Genomic DNA, 24775 nt, shown 5'->3' with positions numbered 1-24775 from the left:
GAAACTAATAACACCAACACTTGAAGACTTCAGCTATCTGTAACTTCATGTCTTTTACTTCCATATAACTGAATCCGCTTCCTGTGCCTCCAAACCGGAATTTCAGCTGAATTCACGGCAAACAGTCGCTTACAGTCAGGACGTCTCAGTGTCACACCAATAAAACAGTCCTGACTGTGTCCCAGTCATTCTGTTCTTGGCAATAAAGTCTCTGACGGTTCATGTGCACATTCACAACACGAACCATGAAGTGAAGTGCTTTCAGTGTTTTCACTCAGTAAATCAATGTGTGCACATACTGGCTGTAACCTGCTTTCTCTTTCACTGAACATGAGCACTTCTGTTTTCCATCATGCCGTGTTTGTCACTTTAACTACTCTGTAGTTCAGTTAAGCTGTGTCTTTTTCTGAAAATCTGAGGCTTTCATGTCGGAGACTTTCTTGCAGACTGTATGACATTAAATATTTATGGCCAAATAAGCAACAATCAAAATTAAAGTTTGGGTTTAACACCAAAAACTGCTTCACTGTAGACTGTTGTCGACTGAGGATGTCAGTCAGACTCATCTGTACTTTGTGCTAAAGAGATGTTCAACCAGGTCAGAAGCTGGAACAACACTTTCCAGGAGTGTTGAGCTGCCTTCTGCATCTCATCCTGCCTCCACGTATTGGACCTCGTGTCTGGTGGTAGATGAGTATCAGCACCAACACAGTGACAGAGATGTGTGGCGTGTGTGTGTGTTTAACATGTCTGTGTATGAATGTGAACAACTTGGAAAACTAACAAAACTCAATAACAAATTCTTACCGAGCCATCCGGCACCAGAGTTGGGGACGCACATGTCTGTCTCAGCACTGGGCAGGACAAAACCCACAACGAACACCTCCACGCCGTCTGACATGAGCGCCAGCCCGAGCACAAAGAACAGCTGCCACTGGAATCTCCCGTGGCCGCACTCCTGCATGATCAGCTCGTACTGCTGGGCGAGCTCCTCCTCGTCTGCCTGTCTCTCATTTTCTAGCTCCTTGCGGCTCTTCAGGCTGTCAGAAACCGGCTGTCCCAGAGCCACCTGACCGTCCCGCGACTTCCCATCATTGTAGGCAGGCACACCTTGGTACTCCCCCTCGTAGATTTCATCTTCATCGTCGTGGCCCTCCGTGGCGTCGCTAGAGGCCCCGTCCTCGTCGTTGGCTGCGTTGTCAGCATAGAGACCGTCTTGATGAGCGTAAGTATTGTAGTTGTTCTCTTCTTCATCCTCATTCTGGAAACGGTTGTAGCTGCGATGGACTGAGTATTCATCTGAGGCACGATCAACAGCTTTGCTGAAATTTTTGGAAGCTTGCCTCTTGGCTTCTTTAGCGATGTCCTTGGCTCCTTTAACCAAGGAAGTCCTGTTGTTATGTGTTTCATCCATCTTGGCACAAGGTTAGACAGCACTAAAAGCCTTTCAGTGCAGCTCTATCAATACTTATTCCAACAGGTGCTACAAATGTAAATTAACTATTCTCTCTTTCTTTCTGGTTTTCTAATCCCAAACGGTGCAAGACTTAAGGCAGTTTATTAGTGCTGAAAAGCCAGTCGGCTGCCAGGAAACTGGAAATGATTAAGTAATGATGTCTAATTCCATTGGATGGGAGTAGTTAGACAGTGCTGAAATGGAGACAGTTGATCCCAAAATGGAAAGATCCTCAGTGTGTCAGAGCTCAGCAGAAGAGACCATGAGCCTGTGGGGACAGAAAGAGAAACGCAAGTTCAGTTTGATTAAAAGCTGTCTATCATAAACACAGCATCGTGGGCCACACTTTTGCAAGCACTCAACTACTGCAGTCTGCCTGAACTTCATGTGCCAAATCTTGTTTTGGTTTATACGGAAAGACACAGTTACTCTTCACAACACAACGATCCAATTAGATGAAAATAAGGCCAAACAAATGTGACTGATGGGAAAGGAACCTAAGTGCTGTAATGGTGACAAGTCTGATATCTGTCAGCCAAGTTTGCAAACCAACGACCGCAATCCAGAACAGAATAACAACTCGTGTCCTCGAAGTATGTCTGGAGTATTTCCAGGACTGTAAATATAAAACCGAACTGAAGTACAACAGTGATTTGCTCTCAGTCCACAGATGAGTGCATTTCTCCCATTGTGAGTTTGCTGATGACATGACAGCAGTAGGTCTCATTGTGGACTGTGGTGAACCGATACTTGGGGATAAAACAGTGGGTTGGACAAAAGAAAAAGTCATCATTACTACTTTCATTAGGGCCACGGTGAAGAGTCAGGAGCTTCACTTCACTGATGACCCCTCAGGGCCTGTAACATGTCTGCAAAATGACAACAGTCTGAAAAAATTCAGAGTGACCCCCTCAGCCTCCACAACACTGCTTTGGACTTCATGGTCTCTGACTGCTGAGGCTTGCAGAAGGTAATAAAATGCATCACTGCATGCCTGGTTCCTCTCTCACCTGCACAGTGCATTTTCTGCAAGGTGTGGAAGCTGAAATCTCACAACATCATCAGGCATTTTGTCCAGGTCCTGAATTCAGGATCAGTTTTACCATCACATAATGAGAAGGATTCCCACAAACTCACCACTACCAATTACTGTATCATCATCACTATATATTTACATTATTTATTATAATCATTTTTACTGGGAAATGTGTCTGTGATAAAAAAAAAATAAAATCCAAGATATCTATTGTGCATATCTATGTGAAAATGACAGTTAAGGAGGTACTTAAGCTATATTTTAACCTTGGACTTCATTATGAGAACGTAATTGCTTTACTATTATTTTTAATTGACACAACATTAGATTTAAAATAATTAATTTCTTTCAACATAATTATTTCCTAGGTGTATATGTGTGTATGTATATATGACTGTATATATTCCTCTATCTTATTAATTTTTATCTGCTTTTAATCTAATGTGTAGGCCCACATGTGCAGGGTGTGTGTGGAGTTAATAAAATAATTCGGATGGAAGCCAATAATAATTAACTCTAAAGCAGACGCTTAAAAAAAAAAAAACGTATTTTGTTTAAAAAAAAATTAAATCATATGCTCTATGAAATGATCGTTTTTATTTTGTAATACATTTCCTTGTTATTGGATTCAAAACTCAAAAAGTAATATTTCTTATTTATTTATTTCTATGCATTACTTTTCTATTTTCAGTTGTTTTAATTTAAAAGTAAACATACAATTTGTTCCTCTTGATATAACTGTTGTCTTTTGTGTGTATTTTCAAATAGTAATAAAAAAAAAACCCTGCTTCCTGGGCCATGCCTAGTTACGGTTGCTAAGCTTCTATTGGACAGTGGTTGCTGGGGGGCGGGGTTTGCTTGCTTGTGATGTCATTGAAGGATCATAGCCAACGTTCCTTTGATCCTTTGAAGCTTTCAAGGGTCACTCTAATGGTTATAAGATAAATCCCGTTCTCAGATCAAGTGTTATCTGTTATCAAGTGTTAGTTAACGACAAAGCCTGGCAACTGAACCAACGTTAAGCGAGATGGAGGATTTTACAGCGCCTCAAGAAGCAGAAGGACCAGAAAGTGTTTCCTCTAGGCCCTCACCAGAGGTGAAGTTGGCCCTAGAGTCTAGGGCCAACTTCACCTCTTCAGCCGTCAATGTTATCAAGGGCATCCTGGATGAACAGGTGAAAAGTATCGGTGTCATTAATAAAGATGGCATTTTAGAAAATGAACATGAACAGCTTGTGTCCAGCACCACCCAGGATTTACACAAGGCAATCTCTGACATTCAGAACTATATAGTAGAAGAAGTTCAGTCAGAATCAAAGGCCGAAACATCCTGCTGGAGAAAGGTGGAAACTAAAATGAAGTACGTTGTTGTCCTCAGATATGTCAAGCAGTCAATTGTTACAATCGTGGCAAAACTGAGGAGGGAATTTAACTGCTCCACACCTGCAGAAAAGACCTCACTGCAGCAGCTATTTGACATAGCAGAAGAGATGGTGCAGGACATGATCCCACCAGAGGAAGATGACAACGTAAGAAAGGAAACAGATGACTGGTCCTTGTACAGGAAAACTGCTAGTGACATTTCACTTGACCAGTACCAAATCGGTAATCGCCTGGTGGATATTGTGTACCACCATCTAGAACCAGAAGGTAACACCACACAATATAGGGATGAGACTAGCAAAGAAGTGTATTCGCTTGTTGTGGTGACATGGAACTGGATCAACAGAAAGTCACACATGCATGAGATAAGAAAGGGCCCCGTGCACATTGGTCTGAGGAAGCTTAGCCAAGAGTTGGCAGGTCTCAGAGCAAGCACAGAGGGCCCTTCAGAAAAGGACGATGACACTGTGACAACCGTGTCTAAAGAAACACCAGCTCCTCTTACAGGTGAGTCAGCTATCGGTACTGAAGCTGATGAAGCTGCAGGTGGGGCCACAGTAGACAACAGCCAAGAGTTGCAAAAACTATGCCATTTGGTAGTGACCGGGCTGATTAGTCAGATCATGAAAGACGACTGGATCCATGCGTCTGAACACATAATCGACATCATCGGGATACTGAGAGAGAGGCTCTTCGCAGAGCTCTCGGACTCTAACATCGCTTTTGAGGTGAACGACCAACACATCAAAAGAATCGCCAAGGCGGTGAAGAAGGACTTGATTAAAACCACACGAAAACAAAAAGGGAATCTCCGACTTAGCCTGCTGGTAAAGAACGAGGGCCTGTTCAAAGATATAACTGAGGGTCTGAAGGAGCATCTGATGCTGCCGAAAAGGACGAGCTGCGTCAAAAGGTTCTTCAGATGTGTCTTGAAGACCATGGCCAAACCCTTCACCGCCTGCTGCAGACGTGACTGAAGAGCAGTCACTGGCAGTCTTAGGGTGGGTGTTTGGGTGGGGCAGACCTTTTTCAAAGGAGACATTTTGTCCTGGCCAAAACAGATTTGGCTCCTGCTATGACAAATCGAAATCTCTGCTATGAAAAAGGTCTACTGAGACCCGAGGTCCCGCCTCATGTCCTGCTGAGTTCAGGATATGACGCAGGACTTCAGGTGTCAGGTCAGCACGTGTCTCACAGCAACAAGGCGAAGGTTCAGATCCAGGCCCTGAACCTCCTTGCTGTGAGGAGCACACATGTGCATGTTAACTGTGTTACTCGGATTTACTCCGAGTGCTTCGATTTCTTCCTATATTTTAATAAATAATAAAAAAAAAGCGAAAAAAGAAAAAAAATGTTCAAAAAAAAATCTATCCATACATCTATTTTCCTCAGGTTGTTTGGTGTCTCCAAAGGGAGGTGCCACCACCTCAGCTTCTGATTCCCCCCAATAACAGATACCTTCCTGCATCTCCTCTGATTCGTGTTTACAGCAACTGTGAGCCTGGTGCCAAAGAATTAACAGCACTATATGTTAAGCTGAACCAAGTAAATACTATTCATGCCTGCCTGACTGCATTTATCAGTCTGTATTATGTATTCAGAGATATCACATTCCTGGAAATTTGGCTTTTGTGACTATGTTTTCTGTCAGAGCCTAAATTCATTTCTGGGACATGTTTCTGGACTGGGAATACATGTCAGCATGTATGACTGACCCCCCTCAGGGTCCTCTTCACTGTGGCACTGGCACGGCCTCTCAGAAGAGCTGTCAACACATCAGACTGCTGCAGGACCAGCAAGCTTTGGGCCTTCAAATTACACCCCAAAGCCCGCCCATCAGCAATATTGTTATTGACAGGGCAATTACACGTTACAAACAGATCGAATTCAAGCACAGTGTATATGCAAAACACATGTGAACGCTGGAGGACTCCAGAGGTTAGCAGGTAGCTAACAGTTAGCTAAAGGTAATTGATAAGTTCTGGCTAAAATTATTAGCCTAAAACAATGAATAAACAGTTGATAATTTAGTTGCAGTTTACAAATTATGACTAAAATTGTTATGCTGTGTGTGTTATCAGGGCTTACTATAAACAAAATAAATAAACAAAATAGATGGATATCAGTGCTGTACAATCTGTCTTTGACAGACAACAACTGAACTTATAGGAATGAAGTATTGAGGTTTATAGGCAGCAGTAAAGTCATTCTGTTACCAACCTCTGTCCAAGGTCCTGAATCTTTCTCAGCGACATGTGGTGCTGCTGTCCAAGGTCCTGAATTTTAGTTCCTTGGTTTTCTCTTTGCTTTGTTTTATATCTAAGTAGTAGTAAGTAGTATCTCTTAAACAGTCTTCTTGTGATAAAGAAACAGAAAAGTCTTCTGAATTAAGCTCAACATGTACAGTATGTGAATGTTCCCTGGAGAGGAAAGCTTACGGCGAGCTGTTCAGACTGGGTTAAGAGCCCAGATAGACCGTGGCAGGTTGATGTATGGTGTTTCTGCTCACCTTTGCTCTGAGGGATTAGATAAAGCATCACTTTGGATCTGTCGTTTGAACAATACGTAGCAGGGCTCCACAGCGACGTAAAGCAGCACAAGACACTTTGGTGCAATGCAGCAATGAAACGAAGCAGGAAATGTGTTCTAACTAACTTTGAGCACGGCCAGATGATGAGACGCTGACTCCTCCAGGCCACCGATGCATCAAAATGCCAGGCCAGTGAGGGAAATCTCGCCATCCTATGGCTTCAGGACAGTAAGCCAAAGACGTGCTGTCACGGGGATTTACGCTGCTGCAGTTCTCACAATAAAACTGGCCCGTTTCGTTTAAACACGAGGGCATTTTGTTTAAAGTCAGTATTTTAATAAAATGAGTTCTGGTGTTTAACTTGGTTTCATCGTTTCTCGAAGAACAGCATTCATGAAAACAACTTTAATGTGCTTCACTGCTCTCTTGTCAAAGATGATCAGTAACACTCCCATATCTGCGCGTCGTTACAGAGGCTGAGAAATTAGCTTAGCTTAGCATAAAGACTGGAAGCAGGGGGAAACAGCCTTCCTGGCTTAAAAGATTTGGGTCAAGTTTCTGTTATTATTTTTTTTTAATTTACTTTATTAATCCCAAGCTAGGAAATTATTTCTCTGCATTTAAGCCATCACTGACACACACACACACACACACACACATGCAACATGCAGTGAAACACACAGGAGCAGTGGGCTGCCATGTCAGACGCCCGGGGAGCAAACTGGGGATAAAGTGCCTTGCTCAAGGGTACATCAGCCGGCTAATGGAGGAGGGGGAGCATTATTAATCACTCCACCACACCCAAATTTTTCCTGCCAGTCCAGGGGAATCAAACTGGCAACCCTCCGGTCACAAGCCGCTTCTCCAACCTCGAGGCCACAGCTGCCTCAAATCACATACTGTTGTAATAGTTTATCACTTGTTCCTCCTGCTTTATCGGGCTAATCTTTTACATTTCTGTTTATGTAACGATGAAACAAAGAAGACATGACATGTTAATTAGCAAACAACACACTGTTTCCATTTCCTTCCAGGTAAAAGAGAGTGAGTGTTTTATTATTTTCATTAGCTGACCATAAAGAGAGAGTTTGCTTTGCTTCATATGAGTTATTTTAGGTAGAAAATAGTAAGAGGATGGAGGCTCTCACACACAGTAAGACTGTGTCCTATCTCCGTACATTATGTGATGCAAACAGACATTTTCTGAGCACAGTCCTCTTTGCCAACTTGTCCCCCAAACTCATTTCCAGCGACGAAGCTCCTCCAAGTGAGCGCCTGATGTCTGAGACTAAAGGTTGAACTCTGCGATAAACCTTATGATATGCTCTGAGAGTTTCTGCACCAAACGGTCGAGTTGAAAATAGCCAATCAACCCGCCGCACTGCAACACTGAGAGGACTTTCCGTAATAGAGGGAAAATGAATGATGGTGCGTAACAGCAGCCAGGTCTGTGTATAATCCCTGGTCTCATTTCACCTCCTCCATGCTGATCTGTGGTTTCCCCTTCACGACTGCCAATCTCTCTTCACTTCTTCCTCCCTTCCTGCTCTCTCTGGCGCCAAGCATTTCAAAGTCGCCGAACTGAAGGCAACGCAGAGCACGAGAGACATGAGAGAGTTGACATTTCATCATTCACGATAGGCTAACTGTTCTCCTCCTCATGAAGATGGTCATTAATGCTGACATTTAGAAGTCTTTCTGTGCCTTTTGAGCCACAGAGATAATTCTTTAAAGTCCGGTCCAAGCGTGCGGTCCTTTTTTCAAGCAACCTACATGGCCTTTTCACAGCACATATACCGCTGATACATACGGTTATACAAGAAGACAGCACGTTTCAGCCCACAGCAGCGGCCTTTCCCCCATACACAGGCAAGCTAATATCATTTATGGCCGCTTTTATTTCCTTTTTGATGGCGACCCCCCTCGCCCTCTGCTGTGATGCTGTGATTGGGGTTATTATAACAGCACCCACATGATGTGATTTTAGCAATCAGCAAAAAAATTCCTGTGAGCTCTGAATCAGCAGAGAGAGAAGAAATGATTTGCTCGCAGTCGTGCTGTCATGGCCCGCTGACGCCATCCAGCTACGTTCATTAATCACTCATGCAAACGCCCACACGGAAACGCACACACACATACAGTAGATGCACGCACGCACACACACATATACTCTGCAGGTGCAAGTGGAAGACACACTCAGTACTGTGCAGGGCGAAATGGAGGAAGTGTTTTCTGCAGGACATCGTTGAGCACCAAAAAGACTTTGTCTCATCGAATAGCAATAGGAACGGCAATATGAACATCCAAGTCAGACAGAGAACAATCCTGTATCTGCATGCGACAAACAGCTTGACGACATATAAATGCAAGCGGTGTGTGCAGAGCCCTGCAGGCTTCCTGCAGTGCCCACAGATGGCTGCAGTGAGCATTTGCTAATGCACATCGTGTGAGCAAACCTACACGCCAAGCTCTGCAGATGCTACACGAGTGAGGTTTAAGCCTGGACAGGAATAACGCAGGACTTCCCATGAAATCATACAGCTTTGTATCCCATGAGTTCTTATCTTTCGTGGATGATGCTGTTCCTTAATTTGGTTCATTTTGAGCTGCGTTTGTGGTTTTGACAAACATGATTGGAAATGGTTGGTCTAAATACCTTAACACGAAGGAGAACCAAGACTCTCCCTTTCTGTCTCCGAGTTGTACTTCTTGATTTAAAAACTTATCTGCTCTAAAACTACAACAAATTGGGGCCAGGAAATCAGGAAAAGATCCTAACATGAAACTTGGGTGATGTGGGAAAACATTCTGTCATCCCAAGTTGACAGTAAAAATCTGTGAGATCAAAAGCTTTAAAGACGTAAACCCACTGCTGGAAAAGGCTGAGACAGGTGAGACTGGGCCACACCTGACACTGACAGCTTTTTACAAGTCAGTGCAGGTAAGCAAACCCAAACAAAAAGATGAACCTCTCAGGTATCGGAGACGTGTGCTCTCCGAGAGGCTGTTGAGGCAGCACGACTGCCAGAGGAGCCGTGGAGTCGGGCTCTCGATTAAAGTAATGAACACACACTCCGTTACGCAGCAACATCGGGCCTTAGAGAAGACAAAGTCGTGTGTTCTCAAATGCACTGCTGCAAAGGGAGACATCAAACAGCACAGCGCTTCATTCCTGATATACACACGCACGCACACACACACGCATGCACGCACGCACGCACGCACCCACACACACACCTGACTGCTTGTGCATGATGACGGCTGTGAGGGTTTACTGACTGTTGGAGTTTGGCCAGCTGCTGTGGGGGTCTGTGCTTGGTGTGTGTGTGTGTGTGTGTGTGTGTTCTGTGTTTTTTGTCAGACTGATTTTTGTCAGTATTTGTCCTCTTTTGGATCTCAGTCGTGCATATCAAAAGAAACTTAAAACTGCGGTTTTCCCTCCCAGAATTAAAGGGACAGTTCAACATTTAGGGAACTATGCTTATTCACATTGTTGCTGACGGGGAGCACCTCTACAGGTGTGATCAGACAGACAGTGGAATAAACTTTCACCTCTCATCAGTTGTGTGAATTTGACTGCTGGTTTGTGTTTATTGGCCCAACCAGCACCAAATGTGCATTAGCTGTAAGCTGGTTAGCAACGTGTCCATTGGTGGGTTTCCATTTTTTTATGCAAATTTTCAATTTGGGCATAAAGAAATCTGAGTGAGGAGGCTAAAAATTTGAAAAAGTCTCAAAATCTCACCAAATATTACCAGTTTGAATGCTGTGACAAAGCGACAAAGTGCAATGAAAACCAAATGAACAAAAAAACCAAGCGTGTGACTTTCCATTATGTTTTCTACATCGTTCTCCGCTGTTTCAAGGTTCGACTGGTGCTCTTTTAATAAGATGGCACCTGACTGGAAAATTAAAACCACCAGCTGTTAAGCTCGATGACCCAACTCCCAGTACTCACATAACAGTAATGGATGGAACTGCACATGAATTTGCATTTCTTTTTTTCAATTTGTCTCCAGGTTTTTAAAGCTCAGCATTAAGAGCAAATGTTTCACAAAAGTTGAACAGCTCAAAATTAGCACCTCATCGCTTCTGTCCATTGACTTTGCATTAAACTGCATCGTGTCTGAGGTTCAGTCCGAACACACGGTGACTTCACAGTCCAGCAGGCCGTCCAAAATCACCTGCAGCAGCGAGGACTTCTTCTGTCTTCTTCTGCAAACACCGTCCTCCTTGGCGTGGTTGCACATTTGGATGGCTTGATGATGTTCCCGTCTCTCCTCTTTCTGCTGACAGATTGCATCCTGGCTTTCTGCCCCCCGGCCCTCATCGTGACATGTGGTGCAGACCAATGCGAGCCAAACGCTGCTTTGTGTTTACCGTCTTATCAAGTATAGATGAAGCTGACTCACAATACGGTCAAACACACTGAATGGATCTGCTGAGCTAAAGCAAACACTGGGGCATATACACACGCCTAAGGCAAACATTAATTTGCGGACTCAGGTGTTTGACAAATATCTATTCAAAGTGAGTCTTTTATCCAGTCAGAGAGCCGCCCTGAATTAAACACCTGGTCAGAATTTCTACATGTGTGATGCCATCAAACTTCCCCGTCCAGCCTCACGGGGCACCTTCATGCAAAACTCATCCGTCACTTTCCTCCTCTTTGTTCCCCTCGCACCCCTCGGCTTGTGCTGCAGCGCGCGCCGCGGCGCAGGCCACGTACAGGAAGGCACATTCATCACCGCGGAGTCTTTTGACGCAAGTCGCGTCCCATAATTAGATTTCGGGGCTGTCCTGCTGCCTGGGAATCAATCCTCCCTGCACAGAGCGCCGTGCAGTGAGATGATTATCCCCACACTGCATCGAGCATGAAGCCCTGAGTAACGGATGGGTCGTCCCCCCTCTCTCTTCTCTGTCTGTCCGCGAAGCTCACTGCAGATTCACTCCGCCTGCATGTGCGCGCTTTGGCGGACGGGAAAGCTCGGGGTTGCCTCCGTCGTGCGTGTGTACCAACTCATCTCTCCACGACCAAGTGAGCACGTCAGGAGGATGTTAACACCCCAGCACCACCACAAGCACGACACACACACACACGTAAGATCTGGGAAGGGACTGAAATGCTGCACAGCTGCTGTTTTTTGTTTTAATTCTGTTTGATTAAAACAAACTTTGCTATGAGAATAAATGAATCCGCTGCGTGTCTTATAAGATGCTCTGATTAAAAAGCACGAATGCATAATGTGATCAGATAGAAGTTTATGTGGTGTAAATCTGTTATTCCAAGCACACTTAGTACTTACTTGCTGCACAACTCTCCCAAAGTTCCCCAACTTTTCCGTCAATCACGCGCACAGAAGGACCATCAATCATTTTCTTGAGGTCACAAGAGAGGAGTATTTTTAATCACCAGGTGCACCAGAGATCTCTTATTTCCAATCAGTCTGTGGTGGGGGGGATGCGATCTATGTTACACTACAGCAGAGTGCGGAGGGAGATGAAGTTACAGTTTGGCACATTTTAAAAATAAATAAATAAGCAGAAGAGGAATACTTACAATCTGCGGAGGAGCAGACGCATCGCACCGCGCCGGGGGAGTCTCCCTGGTGTCTCTACACAGCAGCGGAGATCGGAGGCATCGCGCCGAGATTTCTGCTTTCTTGTCTTCTTCGATGCAGCGGTTTCTCTGCTGCAGTCCGGGGAAGACGCGAGAGAGGCTGAGGGGAGGTGGGAAGCGTGAATGCGATGGGGAGGAGGGGAGGAGGGGAGGGGAGCGCAGGAGTAACAGGCACACTGAAATCAATAGTAGGCCTACAACATCCTACGGACGTCGGGGAGCGTCTCCGTTAAACACAGCGCGGCAGCGTGCGGCTCAGAGACGCGGGCTGGCTGGATGCGAACAAAGGCGAGCAGGAGAGACTCCTCCCGGGAAGAAGTTTGCTGAGTGCTGGAGCTTCCGCAGAGTCAAACCGCTGGAGAGAGTCCGCTTTCATAAAGTCAGGCAGTCCACACTGTTGTTAGTTCAGCTCACACGGGAACAACGTGTTTCAGACTGCTCAGTCAAAAACCCATCCGCGATTAATCTGCTGATCACTTCCCACGTTAAGCATTTGATCTATGAAACGTCAGAAAATAGAGAGAAAAGCTCCTTTACGTCGAAAGTGATGTCATCAGAGACCCCTAAAGATGATCAATAAGAGCGACGCTGAAACAAAATCAGGATCAAAATACTTGGTGATTATCTTCCAGCTGATAGGTCAGCGTCCACCAGGTGGTTTTGGACGCTGCAGATCAACTTCAAACAAGAGGCACCAGGTTTTGACCTGAAACAAGAGTGAGAGGACGACTCGACGTGAATCCAACAGCGTGCAACCCCGAATCGGTGGTCTGCTCATCCGGTTGGTGTTTGGCCAAACCACTGAGCTGCAGCCAAATCTAATCTCAGTCAGGAATTAGTTCTCACGGTTGAGGTGTCATCAGGGTTGTTGCACAGTTTTTAAAGTTAGGTTCGATACTTTGAAAGTCCTAACTTATGTCTCTATTTGACTGGCATGGTGGCTTAACATTAGCATTAGCATTAGCACACCCCCACCAGATTTCACCCTCATGGGTCCTGATTCATCCTGCTTCACCTCCAAAACGTGTCTTCCTCCAACCTTTGTCACTAAACTTTTATTTTTCCATTTTGCCTCATGGGAACTTGTGAGCTGCTGGCGAGTAACCACAGCTGACCAATGACCACGAGGCTCTCATTGTGTAATTTCTGACCTTCATCTTATTTTAAGACCTTTTAAAGACTTTTCTAGGAGCCACAGGAGCCCTGATCTTAACTCTTCTCATCATGGGACATTTACTGTGATGATGAAAAGCTAATTAAATAAAAAAGCTTGTGTCGCAGCTGCTGAACTATCGAACCTTCTCCCTCGTCTTTTCTCTCACGTTAGCCAATATGAAGTGATGATATGAAACGCGTTTGCACCTTGTGAAGGCTGCCAGTCGGCGTCAGTCGACTCCCAAAGGCGTTTGAGGCCAAAACACTTCAATGCTGACGTCTGGGCAGTGAGAGAGCGAGCGAGAGGGAGAGTAAGCAATCCCCAAAAACCCATTCTACTCTGCATGGCTAGAGAAGGGCCATTATGAACTCCAGTGAATGAGCACTCGTCTCCTCCGCTCTCAGAAATAACCATTACAGGAGGAATCTCAAGGAGCGAGGAAGGAAGCCTGGGAGGGCGTCCCTCTCACTCAGTCTAATAGAAATGCAGATGCATTTGCATTTCTATCCACCAGCTGTTGTTTAATTTGAGGGTAGAAATGAATAAAACCAAACACACATGGACACATTATTCATATCAGGACATGCCACACACACAACATAAAAGTGCTCAACTGGCAGTGATTTGCTGCCACGTTAACATGACACGAGCTCTGCTCTTGATTTAAATCTTTCTCTTTGTCCATTATCTTCTCTTTCTTTCTTCTCAGTGAACCGTCAGCCGTAGTCTTTGATCAGTTGAAAATATGCCCCCCACCCCCACCCCCGTTTGAGCATGTGAGTAGGTGAGTGGGTGGATTCAGAATAATAAGAGAGAAAAAAATCAGCAAGAGAGGACAGATAAAAAGAAGCGTGTTTGTGTCCAGTCAAACAAAGCTCTGCTGTTAAGGCTTTTAATGTCTACTCGTGTCGGCTGAGGAGTGAAAGTGGGCTTCTTCTGACAGAAGACAGAAGGGCTGTGAAACCCGTCATGTTCAGGGTCCCTGCTGAAGGGTCTCTGGGACGTTCAGTATGAACAACAGGCTTAAAATGGAATTCTGGTATTTTTAAACCTGGGCTCTGTGTGTAAGTGACTCACACTAACCAAAAGTTTTGGCACTCCGTTTTGCAATCTCCGTTCCAGTTCATCCCAAAGGTGTTGGATGGGGTTGAGGTCAGGGCTCTGTGTGGGCCAGTCAAGTTCTTCCACACCAAACTCATCCAACCATGTCTTTATGGAGCTTTGCTTTGTGCACTGGGGCACAGTCATGCTGGAATAGAAAAGGGCCTTCAACAAACTGTTGCCACAAAGCTGGAAGCATAGCATTGTCCAAAATGTCTTGGTATGCTGAAGCATTAAGGGGTGTGTCTGGATATTTTTGTCTATATAGTGTAACTCTGCTCTTAAAGAAAAGACGATGTGTGAGTTGCATTATGCATACTGTGAGCTGCTGTGTAAAGTCACCTGTTTCATTCATCAAAAAGCAAACACATGAAATCTTTGTGTGTGTGTGTGTGTGTGTGTGTGTGTGTGTGTGTGTGTGTGACTGCCATGTTACAGTAGACAAGACAGGACAAATTCTTGGAGCAAACTACTAAGACTGAACTTTACATTTTTGCAGTCTTCACCAAACCTCTCAATATTAAAGCCTTTGGGGAGTACACTCAGATAATACACTGCAAAACTGTTTTGAGTAATTTAGTTGGATGTGTGATATGGAGTTTAATTGATTTCTAATTATACGCCCTGGTGGGCGCATAATTTCATGCGTAAAAAAACAAAGGGGGTTGTTAGCAAGGTCTGCTTTAGAATGCATCAGGACGCACTGCTTTGTTTCCCCTGTAATTACACACTCCACTCATCCTTCTGCCCATGCTCTGCACACACACACACACACACACACACACACCTTGGGAAAATGTATTTTGAGAGGTGGGTAATTACTTGTTTTCACTCTAACTTCCAAACCACTGAGTAAGTACTTTGGAACTGATTCACACGAACTAATGGACAAACTCTGTTCATTACTTTATCAGCAGCACTGATTTTGTTCTGATCACATCACAGCTCAGCCGCCACAATAAAACGTCAGCGCTGTACCTTTCTGCAAAGCGTGGATCTGTCCAATTTCGTACATGTCACATCATTACTTATACAGTGCGCATCATGTTACATGCATGAGCTGACCAATCGGGAGGAGGAGGAGGAGGAGGATGAGGGTGATGGTGAAGCGACACTCGGACAAGATGGCTGCCAATGGAGAGACCTCTACGGCTAACAAAACCGGGTAATTTTAACGACCGTTAGGACATTTTTCACGTGTTTGTGGGGATAAAAAAGGGCCTTTTAACAAAAAATGTGATATTTTACATAACTCCATAAATGTGCTGCTAGTAACAAAGACGACGAGGGACGTGGGCGTGTTTCTAGGGGGCACAAAAAAGGTGACGGACCCAGTTGTGACACTCGAGCTAAAATATAAGATTTAATTTTACCATCCCGATTCAGATATTATTTCAGATATCTGCTGCTAACCCGTCTCAGCCTTTAGCTTCTATTAGCCTGCCAACTGAGATTCAAATGTCATTGTGTTGGGAGAATCTGCAGCACATTTGGTTGTGTTGTGCGTCTTTCATTAAGCCGCAGTGCGCCAAGTTGAGCCAAATGAGACGTAAAGCACAGCGTTGGCGCAACATAAAATTGAAAATGAAAGCCTAAAGACAAGTTTCAACCTTTCCATGGTTTTCCAACATTTACTGTGGCGATGAGGTTTGCATATCAACAATGAATGAGTCATTTTAACCCAGCGAACACATGAAGAAGATGCTGGATTTAACTGCTCGTCTCATCTCTGGCTTCTGTCCGCAGCCGTCATAAAGCCACACAGACGAGATGGTGAGGGTTGAGTGGTGTTAAGTAACAAGACAAATGGCCTCTGGAATAGCCCACCAGGTTAAAGCAAGGTTAATTACATTTCTTAACACCCAGGGGTGAAGGGTTGCAGAAGAGGAGGAGACTGCAGGAGGAAGAGAGGAGGGGAGTCGGCTCAGGGAGGAGGAGTTAAGAGGCGAAATTATTATGTCTCTGGTTGGGTTTATTCAATGTGTGAAAAGTCATTTGCGGCCTTTTGGGAATAAAAGACGTCCTCAGCGGCTCTGCTTGAACTGTGTGTGTCTTGATGTCGCCGTCGTGTCACTGTGATCTTTGTAAAAGCGGCCTGGCTGTGGTTCTGTTTAATGTGAGAGTTTATCTCAGCGTCTGCGAATGAAACGGAACAACACCATAATGATCCATCACACCTGAGCTGCAGCGAACATAATGGGGGATGAAATAAAGGCAGCGAAGAGCCGGTGGGAATGTTATTTCTGACTCTCTACCCTGGAAAGTTCCATGACAACAGCCTGGTTTGCCTTGGCCCTGTGATCTTTCATGTGTCACGTCTCCAAACCCCACGGAGAGCAGATACTTTTGTCTACAAACCCGCAAATGCCAAAGTGTCAAGACGCTTTGCTCCTTGGAGAAAAAAACAATGACGCAAACGGTTATTTAAAGACACGGGAGTTTGAGATTTTGTTCTTTTGCTTCTTATGTAACAGTCTGATTGTCTGGATGGGTTCATTACCTGAAGCTCTGGTGCAAAACTTCAAAGCTACGTCACTGTATTTATGTAGTCTGATTACACTGATACAAAGGACCACACAGCACAGCATGAACCCGACGATGCTGGCAGGCCTTCATGGCTGTAACCTTCCTTTCACTTTCTTTTTCCATCTCCGAAGAGGAAAAGAGGAAAAATACCATCTCTGAAGCTCTCTGCTCTTAACAAACTGCTTTTGTGCCAACTAAAAGAACCACAAATTATATTTTTGTTAAATCTGTGCACCAAACAGCCATCAGAGCTGCATATGAACAGGCATGACACTGAGACGGCTTCATTGGCCTTGAAGTCTCATTATGACAAGATAGTTAAAAATGTTGTCTTTGAGGTGAACTGTTTCGGATTAACGCGTCCTCACAGGCCTTAATGACGGGATGAAGTTATAGTTCACCGCTGAGTATAATTGCTGAAGAGCTTGATCATTACCAAGAGCCAGGAAAGTCTGAACCAGGAGGTGGTTAGATGAGTCAAAGACAGGACTTTCCTGCTGCAGGCCAGGGTTAAAGAGCTGCACGTAACCAGTTAGTTGCTTTGTTTTGAACTTATGTTGCGTATGTACACGTGACATGTCTGTGTGTTATTTCTGTAAGGTAACATTGGGATTTTTTGCTGAACCTAACCAATCTGTGCCAATTTCTCAACGTCCAAAAGGCATAACATGCCGAAACATGTGATGCAATGTTTGTCAGCGAGCTTTATTTTGAAAGTCTAACCAGATGTTGCACTGCTAACTTGATGTCTTATCTAGAGGGATAAGAGGGGCATCACAGTTTGAAGCTTACAGAGACATGTTCTTGAAATGTAAAGCTTGCTTTGGCGCTGGTCTGTGTGTGTGTGTGTGTGTGTGTGTGTATATATGTGTGTGTGTGTGTGTGGGCGTATACTTGCTGTCAAGGGCATGTGTGAGTAACTGTCATGAGAAACTTAATGCAATGAGGCAAGCGTGGGCGGCAGCATCAGCCAGAGCAACATGTGGTCACAGGTTATTAAGGTGACTGGTGGACCAGCAGGAGTTTATGGGAAAACAGACCTACAAACTGTAATTCATAAAGCTGCGCAAAATGAGTGTTTGTGCTTCTTTTTTAGACTCAAAGAGGTGCTGAATGTTAAGTATGGGGAAAGAGATGGGGGGAGCAGAGCAGTCAGGAGGAAAACTGGCGGGTGGAGCCCCGGAGGCTGATGGTCCCCAAGATGAGAAACAACATTTGTGGTCCGCACCAAGAACCACAATGTGCCCGAGGTGAAGTAGAGGTAGACCTCTCTGTTAGAAGAGAAATGAGCACTGACTCGGTTTATCCCTCAGGTCCAGAACCATCCAGTCCTGCGTCAGGATGTGGGGATAAATAAGCCTAGTGAGCAGGAGTGAGGGACAAAAGAAACCGCACATGCTGAACCCTTTAAAGGAACAGTTTGACTTTATTTTGGAAACATGAAAGGCTGAGATGAGGAGCTCAGCAGGAAGGGAAGCAGTTAGCTGTCTGTCAGCACCTCTGAAGCTCACCAGCCAACGTTATGTGTTGCTTGTTAATCGACACACAAACAGAAATGTGAGAAGGGACAAGATTAGCTTCTACATACAGGAAATAGTAGTCGTATGTTTGACACTTCCTGCCTGAATGAGTGGAGAGTCAGACTGAAATACACTATAGAGACAAAAGTATCCAGACACTCCTCTTTATGAGGCTGTTTCTCAGGGTTTGGACTCGGCCCCAGACCTCCAGTGAAGGGAAATCTTAATGCTTCAGCACACCAAGACATTTTGGACAATGCTATGCTTCCAACTTTGTGGCAACAGTTAGTTGAAGGGCCTTTTCTATTCCAGCATGACTGTGCCCCAGTGCACAAAGCAAAGCTCCATAAAGACATGGTTGGATGAGTTTGGTGTGGAAGAACTTGACTGACCCACACAGAGCCCTGACCTCAACCCCATCCAACACCTTTGGGATGAACTGGAACGGAGATTGTGAGCCAGGCCTTTTGGTCCAACATCAGTGTGTGACCTCACAAATGCTCTACTGCATGAATGGGCACAAATTCCCACAGAAACACTCCAACATGTTGTGGAAAGCCTTCACAGAAGAGTGGAAGCTGTTAGAGCTGCAAAGCTGTCTGTGTGTTTACAATGAGACGTCATTAAAGTCCCTGTAGGTGTCCCAATATTTTTGTCTATGTCTGTTGGGCCGATTCCTGTGAACTTTAGGGCAAACATTCATGTTCCCCTCAGGATCATTTTTCACATTTGATTCATCACATTGATTGGGTCAGAGTTTCTGGAGTTCTGATGATCATGTCAAACTTTATATTTGATACAAATCTGTACGTCGGGATCGTTTTCGTTAACACGCTCACGTTAAAACCCCACAGTGTCCAAATGCATTGTCACAGAACTGACACGGATCATTTGCTCTTTCTGCACAGTCACGTCTCTTTCCAAAAACAGCATCCCTGCAGTAAGTTGGTGAACCTCTTGAACATTTTGTGTTAGCAGCACGTCTGTGACTCAGATGGTTCAGAATGCAGAGGATTCCACAGCAGCATCACTCCACCCGTCAGTCATGACCTTTATTCCTTGTCAAGCTCGTGTTCAGTGTAACTGGAGTTACTGTACAGGAGACTGATGTCATTTTGTGTCATGTGACCACTGAAGTGAAAGCTGACGTCGTTCTGTGTCCTCCACGATTCCTGTTTGATGCCTTACGTACAGAAACGCAGCTCGCACAGGCCCGGTCTCTTCAGGGTGGATGGAGGAAACTACTTTACCCCATCCTCCCCATCTCTCCAGCTCTCTTTCTGTCACCCACCTACACACACACACACACACACACACACACACACAAACACAGGAGGGTGTAGGAGGTGGGCCATGGCATCCCATATTACACTCCATAATTTGTCATCTTCCATTAGGATGGAGGATAATAGATGGATACTGACAGTGATGTTAATTGCTTTCCCCCTCCTTGTCAGCCAGAAGTTGGGTTGAGAGGAAGAAAGAAGGAGAGAGAGAAAGAGAGGAGGAATCTCCATATTCTTCCATACTCTTACAGTCTTAATGACTTTTTCCACTAGTACTGAAACTGCACCCCTCAGTTAAGTCCGGGCTGAGGAGTCTGAACTGCATGTCAACACTGAAAGGAATCTGTTCCATCAGTCCAGTCCTCTGTGTCCTTCCTGGGTCACATTCTTGATGGGGGCTTAGCAGGAGCCTCCATGGCCTTGAAGATTATGATAAATGTCAGGACCAGAGCTATTAAGGCAGACTGGAGGCCTCCTGGTTGGTCCAGTTTCATTGGGACTGCACCGTTAGTCCATGGTACTGCGGTCATTTTATCTTCCTAAGCTCCTTCCTTAAGTACCCAAACATCATTTCACCTTTTTCTGTATACTGGTCTCACTGCAGAAATATCAATAATCATTTCATAGCCTGCTTAGCAATCAGCAGTAGACTTGGTTTTACGGCCTGATATTATTCAGAAAAAGCTTCGTCAAGAAGGCTGCACGCCTCCGGGTGACGGATGGAGACAGCAGCCCCATCAAGCAGTGGCCACTCATCACAGGGACTCACACTTTGATTTAGTGTCCAAGGGCAAAGGCCCCGGGGTGAGGGTTGAGGAAGAGACTACAAATATTGATCAGTTTTAGGGTGGTAAACAAAATGGGGGCAGAAAGCGGCGCAATTTATAACATCAGGCGTGGAAGCCAGCGGAGAAGGGAGGCGGGAGTCCATCCATTTTCCTGTCAGCCATACACAAGCCACAAGCGGCTGCAGCTGTGGTTTGTGGATTTCATAAACTGACTCACATTTGGTCACGAACAGGTGAGTTTTTCAGCATGTATGTGCTCGAATTAACGCTCGGGGACCCACAGGGGCATACGGTCGCAGCCCAGAGGAGCCACAAAAGGCAACCTGCAGTCACATTTTACAAGCTGCATTGACCACTTTACTGGTGAGTGTGGAAGGTATTTCAGTTCGCCGGCTGTCGCAGTGACTCAGCGAGCAGTCATCTGGAGAAGACTTGTGTCAGTCACCCTCACCATCACTGCGGGAATGAAGCACTGTGAAGGCGATCTGAGGGACGGATCAGAGGTGAAACTGACCGAGGCAAAGGAGGACGAAAGCAGGATTCTCATTTCTAGCCAGCAACCATCAATCTTCATGGTCAAAATGACACAAAAATTAGCATCCTCACCAGCTGATCATCCACATGGAGCTCCTGGAAAAAAGCTGGAGAGCTGACGTTATGCTAACCTCCGGCAGCATCCAGGGCCAATCAGAGCTAACGTGAATGTAACGTGCACGACGATCAATCTCCTTGTGCCAGCGGCAGATCGGCTCTGCAGCACAGAGAACACCAGCCTTTGGCTTTGCAGGGCAAACAGCCAACTTCTATGAGCCTGACAGATAGCATTCAGTGAGCTTCATCACGCTGATGTTCCACAAATCAGAAATGTGTCAGCATTCATTCATTCATTCATTCAACAGCCACATTTTGTTTGCCCTCCTGCTGAAGTCCACTTGTATGACTTTGTTCAAATTCGTCCCACATCTTTTTAACTTAAAAATACTGTCAGAAAACTAATCGGATCCATCAACTTTTTCTTTTTTCCTGAGAGGATGCTCGAGCAGCGCTAGTTTTTAGGTAAGGAAAAAAGCACAGGGGGTTCAAGATCCTCTTTTATTGTCATGGCACAGTGCAGATTCGTGGAACAAAGTTATAGCTGTGGTCCCTCGTGCGACACACAGAAAAATGATGAATTAATCAATAGATAATCAGGTGATAAATATAAGCAGCTTTCATGGTGGCGTGTGGAGGAGGAGTTCAGGAATCTGGTGGCTGGTGCAGATTATCTGTTGCACTGTTATTTAAGAAATGTTCTGCTGCTTGTGAATGTTGGCTGTTCAGCACGAGTGTCAGCATGAACCTCTCAAATATTTCAAAATGCTGCTGAGAATTGCACAGAGAGCAGCTTGTGCCTTTATGTGCAAAGGAGGGAGAGGAAATGCACAAAGGGAAAGACACAAAATCAGCACATGTGGTTAGAAAAGCCTGCAGGAGGCTCAGAAACGCACAGCCGCCGAAGTGGAAGACGGGATAAAGACGTGTGGGATTTCTCTGCTTTGTGTCATCGTCATCTTCACTGGCATCGATCAAAGCTGGGCTGGCACCACGCTGAGGAGCTTTCTCTCCCCCCCAAAAAATGAGGTGAAGGGAATCAGAGACTCCTGCAAGGCGGCTTTCCCTCCCTCCCCACAAAAGCATCCCATGACTCACAGCTGGGGATTCCTCGGCTGCTGCACTTCAGCTCAGCACTTTCATCCGGTTTGAGCTGACGGGTTAAAGCCATAAGCGAATCCCTCTATTAGTCACCTCCATAACGAGCAGCCGTTAGTTTGTGCAAGGCGAGGAGAGGCTGCACGCCGATTTGTCGTATCCTTCAGGACTCTTCTGTAGATTATGTGCTTCCAGACAAGCTGCAGCCATTACTGGCCCAACACAGCAGACCAGACCTCCACTTAGTGCAAAGAGAAAAGACAATAAAAGAGCATCCTAGTCAGTATTTTGTTTTTATCTTTCCAATTATATCCAATAGGTGTTAGGAAAGCCTGCCACAAGCCTGGAACACAAGCTGTCTGACGTAAAACAGCTGGATGCCACGATAACATAAGCAGTTGAGCAGCTTTGTCGGCCATTAGCCACTCAGCTGCTTCACATCTCAAACCACACACACACACACACACACACACACACACACACACAAGGGCAACATTTAATCTGCCACCTTTCCCTCTGGATTCAAGAGACACATTATTTAATGTGGGTGGAAAATCATTTAGTCAGTCACCTTATTTGGGTTTCACTGCACATACTGGAGCCATCCTGGTTATGGAAGCAGCAGGTGGATTTACGAGCATCCTGGTAACAGTCCAGCAAAGTGTCGGCCTCTGCCCCTCGGGATGTTTCAGTCTGTGCGCTGGGGAATTTAGCTAAGACTGGAAGTGAAAAGAAAAGCACGTGGAGAAACAGACGCCGTCAAGCCGTCAGCATCTCCAGCAGTCTCTCCTGTGACTGAGCCCGTGGACGACGACGGAGGAGGATCAGGAAGGTCACCGACATCACACAGCCTTTTCAGCTGGTCAGCATCTGAGCCCACTGCGCTGTCGAGACTCGTGTACCAGCCAGTACGAATACCTGCTGTCCTCCTCCAGAGTACACAACATATGAGGGACAGCAGGCTGTCCAGCAGGAGTCCGTCTCACAGTAGTTTGGACTGTACTGTTCTCACAGGCCCGGGGACAACCGAGTTAAACTTGTCAACTTCCAGCCCCTCCTTCAGTCCTTTAGAATAGCAAAGAAATGTTCCATTTTCCCAAACTTTAATTCTGACATGTTTCTCTGTCTAAACCCTGACCTCAACCCTACAAAGAAAACCAGAACCAGTGACTGCAGTGTGATCAGTGAGCAAGACGGAAGCTCAGCAGTTAACTCCAAAGGCTTTTTGTTGGGAGGACGGAAACAAATAGACAGAGCAGCAGTGTAGCCTGCTGGTCGTTGATTCGTGCTTGGCTTGTTTTAGCACCGGTTGGCGGGTCGTTTGTCCTGACTTTTCTCCTTTTGTAAGTCCTCCTCTCTAACTTCTCTGCCGTGAAGCGCTCCACAGCCGTGCACGCGCCGTGGAGCGGCTTTGTGCTGGTGCTTATCACACGGCTTGTTGTGGGCCTCGTGTGAGCACATCAGCCGCCCTCACTCATGCGGATGACGACTGTAATTCGGCTAGAAAGAGAAACCGCTGAGTCGGCAAAGCCTGCCCGTCTCAGGAAGGTCAAAGCTTTCCCGTGTCGCTGACAAACGAGCTGTATTTCAGGCTGCCGCGCGCCACCGTTCTGCTCTGCTGTCCTAAACACACACACACACACGCAGACCGTCTCACCCACAGTACACCCAGTTTACAGTACACACGCAGTTTTTATACCGAGCACTTATACAGACTTACAGGCCAAACACAGATTTTATTTCTGTCCATACTGCGTATTTGCACCACAATAAACTGACGTACTTTGTTTTCAGGGTGTCAGAATATTTCGGACAGATTTTATTCGTTAAATTTTGAATCGTAGTCTTGTAATCTTCTTGAGCCTTTTGAGTGCAGCATTTTTTTTGTTTTTTAACTCACGCTGCACTTCTGGAAAGCAGCAGGCAGTGTGTGTGTGTGTGTGTGTGTGTGTGTGTGTGTGTGTGTGTGGAAGTCACAGGAGGTAACTAAGAGTCTCGCACTGAGTCACCGTGTGAAGCTGCTCTGGGACCGGGATGCTTTCCAGGCTTATTACAGCAGCTGTGACAGAAAGAGTTTGTCCATTAAGAAGCTCCTCACAGCTCAGTGACTCGACGTGTCCTCTTTCAGGAGACAAGTTTGATTCTGTAAATCAATTACGGGAAAAGCTTAGCAAGTGTAGCATGACAAAGTGCTGTAATGAGGGACTGCAGGTGTGTGTGTGTGTGTGTGTGAGATCCTCTGTGTTACCGGCACAACTGAAAGGTGTGCAGCAACACGTGGCTCGATTTATCCTTCGTTTTCATGCACGATGAAAATACGCTTTAGTTTAGTTTAACAGTTAAGTTTAACAAAAATAAGACAACGATAAAGTCCCACAGGACTTCCTCCACAAACAAGTGGATAACTAACTTGAAGGCAGAAAGACTGATAATGATTAATAAAAATTTTCCTTAGATTTGTATGTCCACATTATCATTTCAGTTTTTTCGTCCCCTAAAGTCTAGTTTTTGCTTTGTTTTCTTTGCCTCATTTTTTATTTTATTTTATTTTTTGTTTCAGTTTTTAAAGTAGTTTTAGTCAACTAAAGTGATGCAAACGTTGAGACAAGAGCGCAAAGCGAACCTAAACACCACGCTGCCCCCTGCTGGTCACACAGGACACGGACGCCTCCTGCAGTTTGTCAG

At 45.3% G+C, this 24775-nt stretch overlaps 2 protein-coding genes across 2 annotated transcripts in view; one reads left to right on the top strand and one right to left on the bottom strand.

Moving 5' to 3' along the window:
* LOC124051668 (synaptic vesicle glycoprotein 2C-like) overlaps window positions 1-12526 on the bottom strand; it is a 30057-nt gene extending 17531 nt beyond the window's left edge. The window contains exons 1-2 of the mRNA XM_046375258.1: window positions 11965-12526; window positions 808-1724 (exon numbers count right to left, since the gene is read on the bottom strand). Of these exons, the coding sequence (XP_046231214.1) occupies window positions 808-1414 (607 nt within the window). The 5' untranslated portion in view covers window positions 1415-1724; window positions 11965-12526. The remainder of the gene's footprint in view (window positions 1-807; window positions 1725-11964) is intronic.
* On the top strand, window positions 3476-5203 carry LOC124051670. Its single transcript, XM_046375263.1, has 2 exons — window positions 3476-3575; window positions 3612-5203. The coding sequence occupies exons 1-2, from the start codon at window positions 3520-3522 to the stop codon at window positions 4849-4851; spliced, it is 1296 nt and encodes a 431-aa protein (XP_046231219.1). The 5' UTR covers window positions 3476-3519; the 3' UTR covers window positions 4852-5203.
* Window positions 12527-24775: the final 12249 nt, after the last annotated feature.

This window comes from Scatophagus argus, chromosome 20, assembly GCF_020382885.2.
Source record: "Scatophagus argus isolate fScaArg1 chromosome 20, fScaArg1.pri, whole genome shotgun sequence".
NCBI lineage: Eukaryota > Metazoa > Chordata > Actinopteri > Scatophagidae > Scatophagus > Scatophagus argus.
This window is presented reverse-complemented; position numbering and strand designations above follow the sequence as displayed.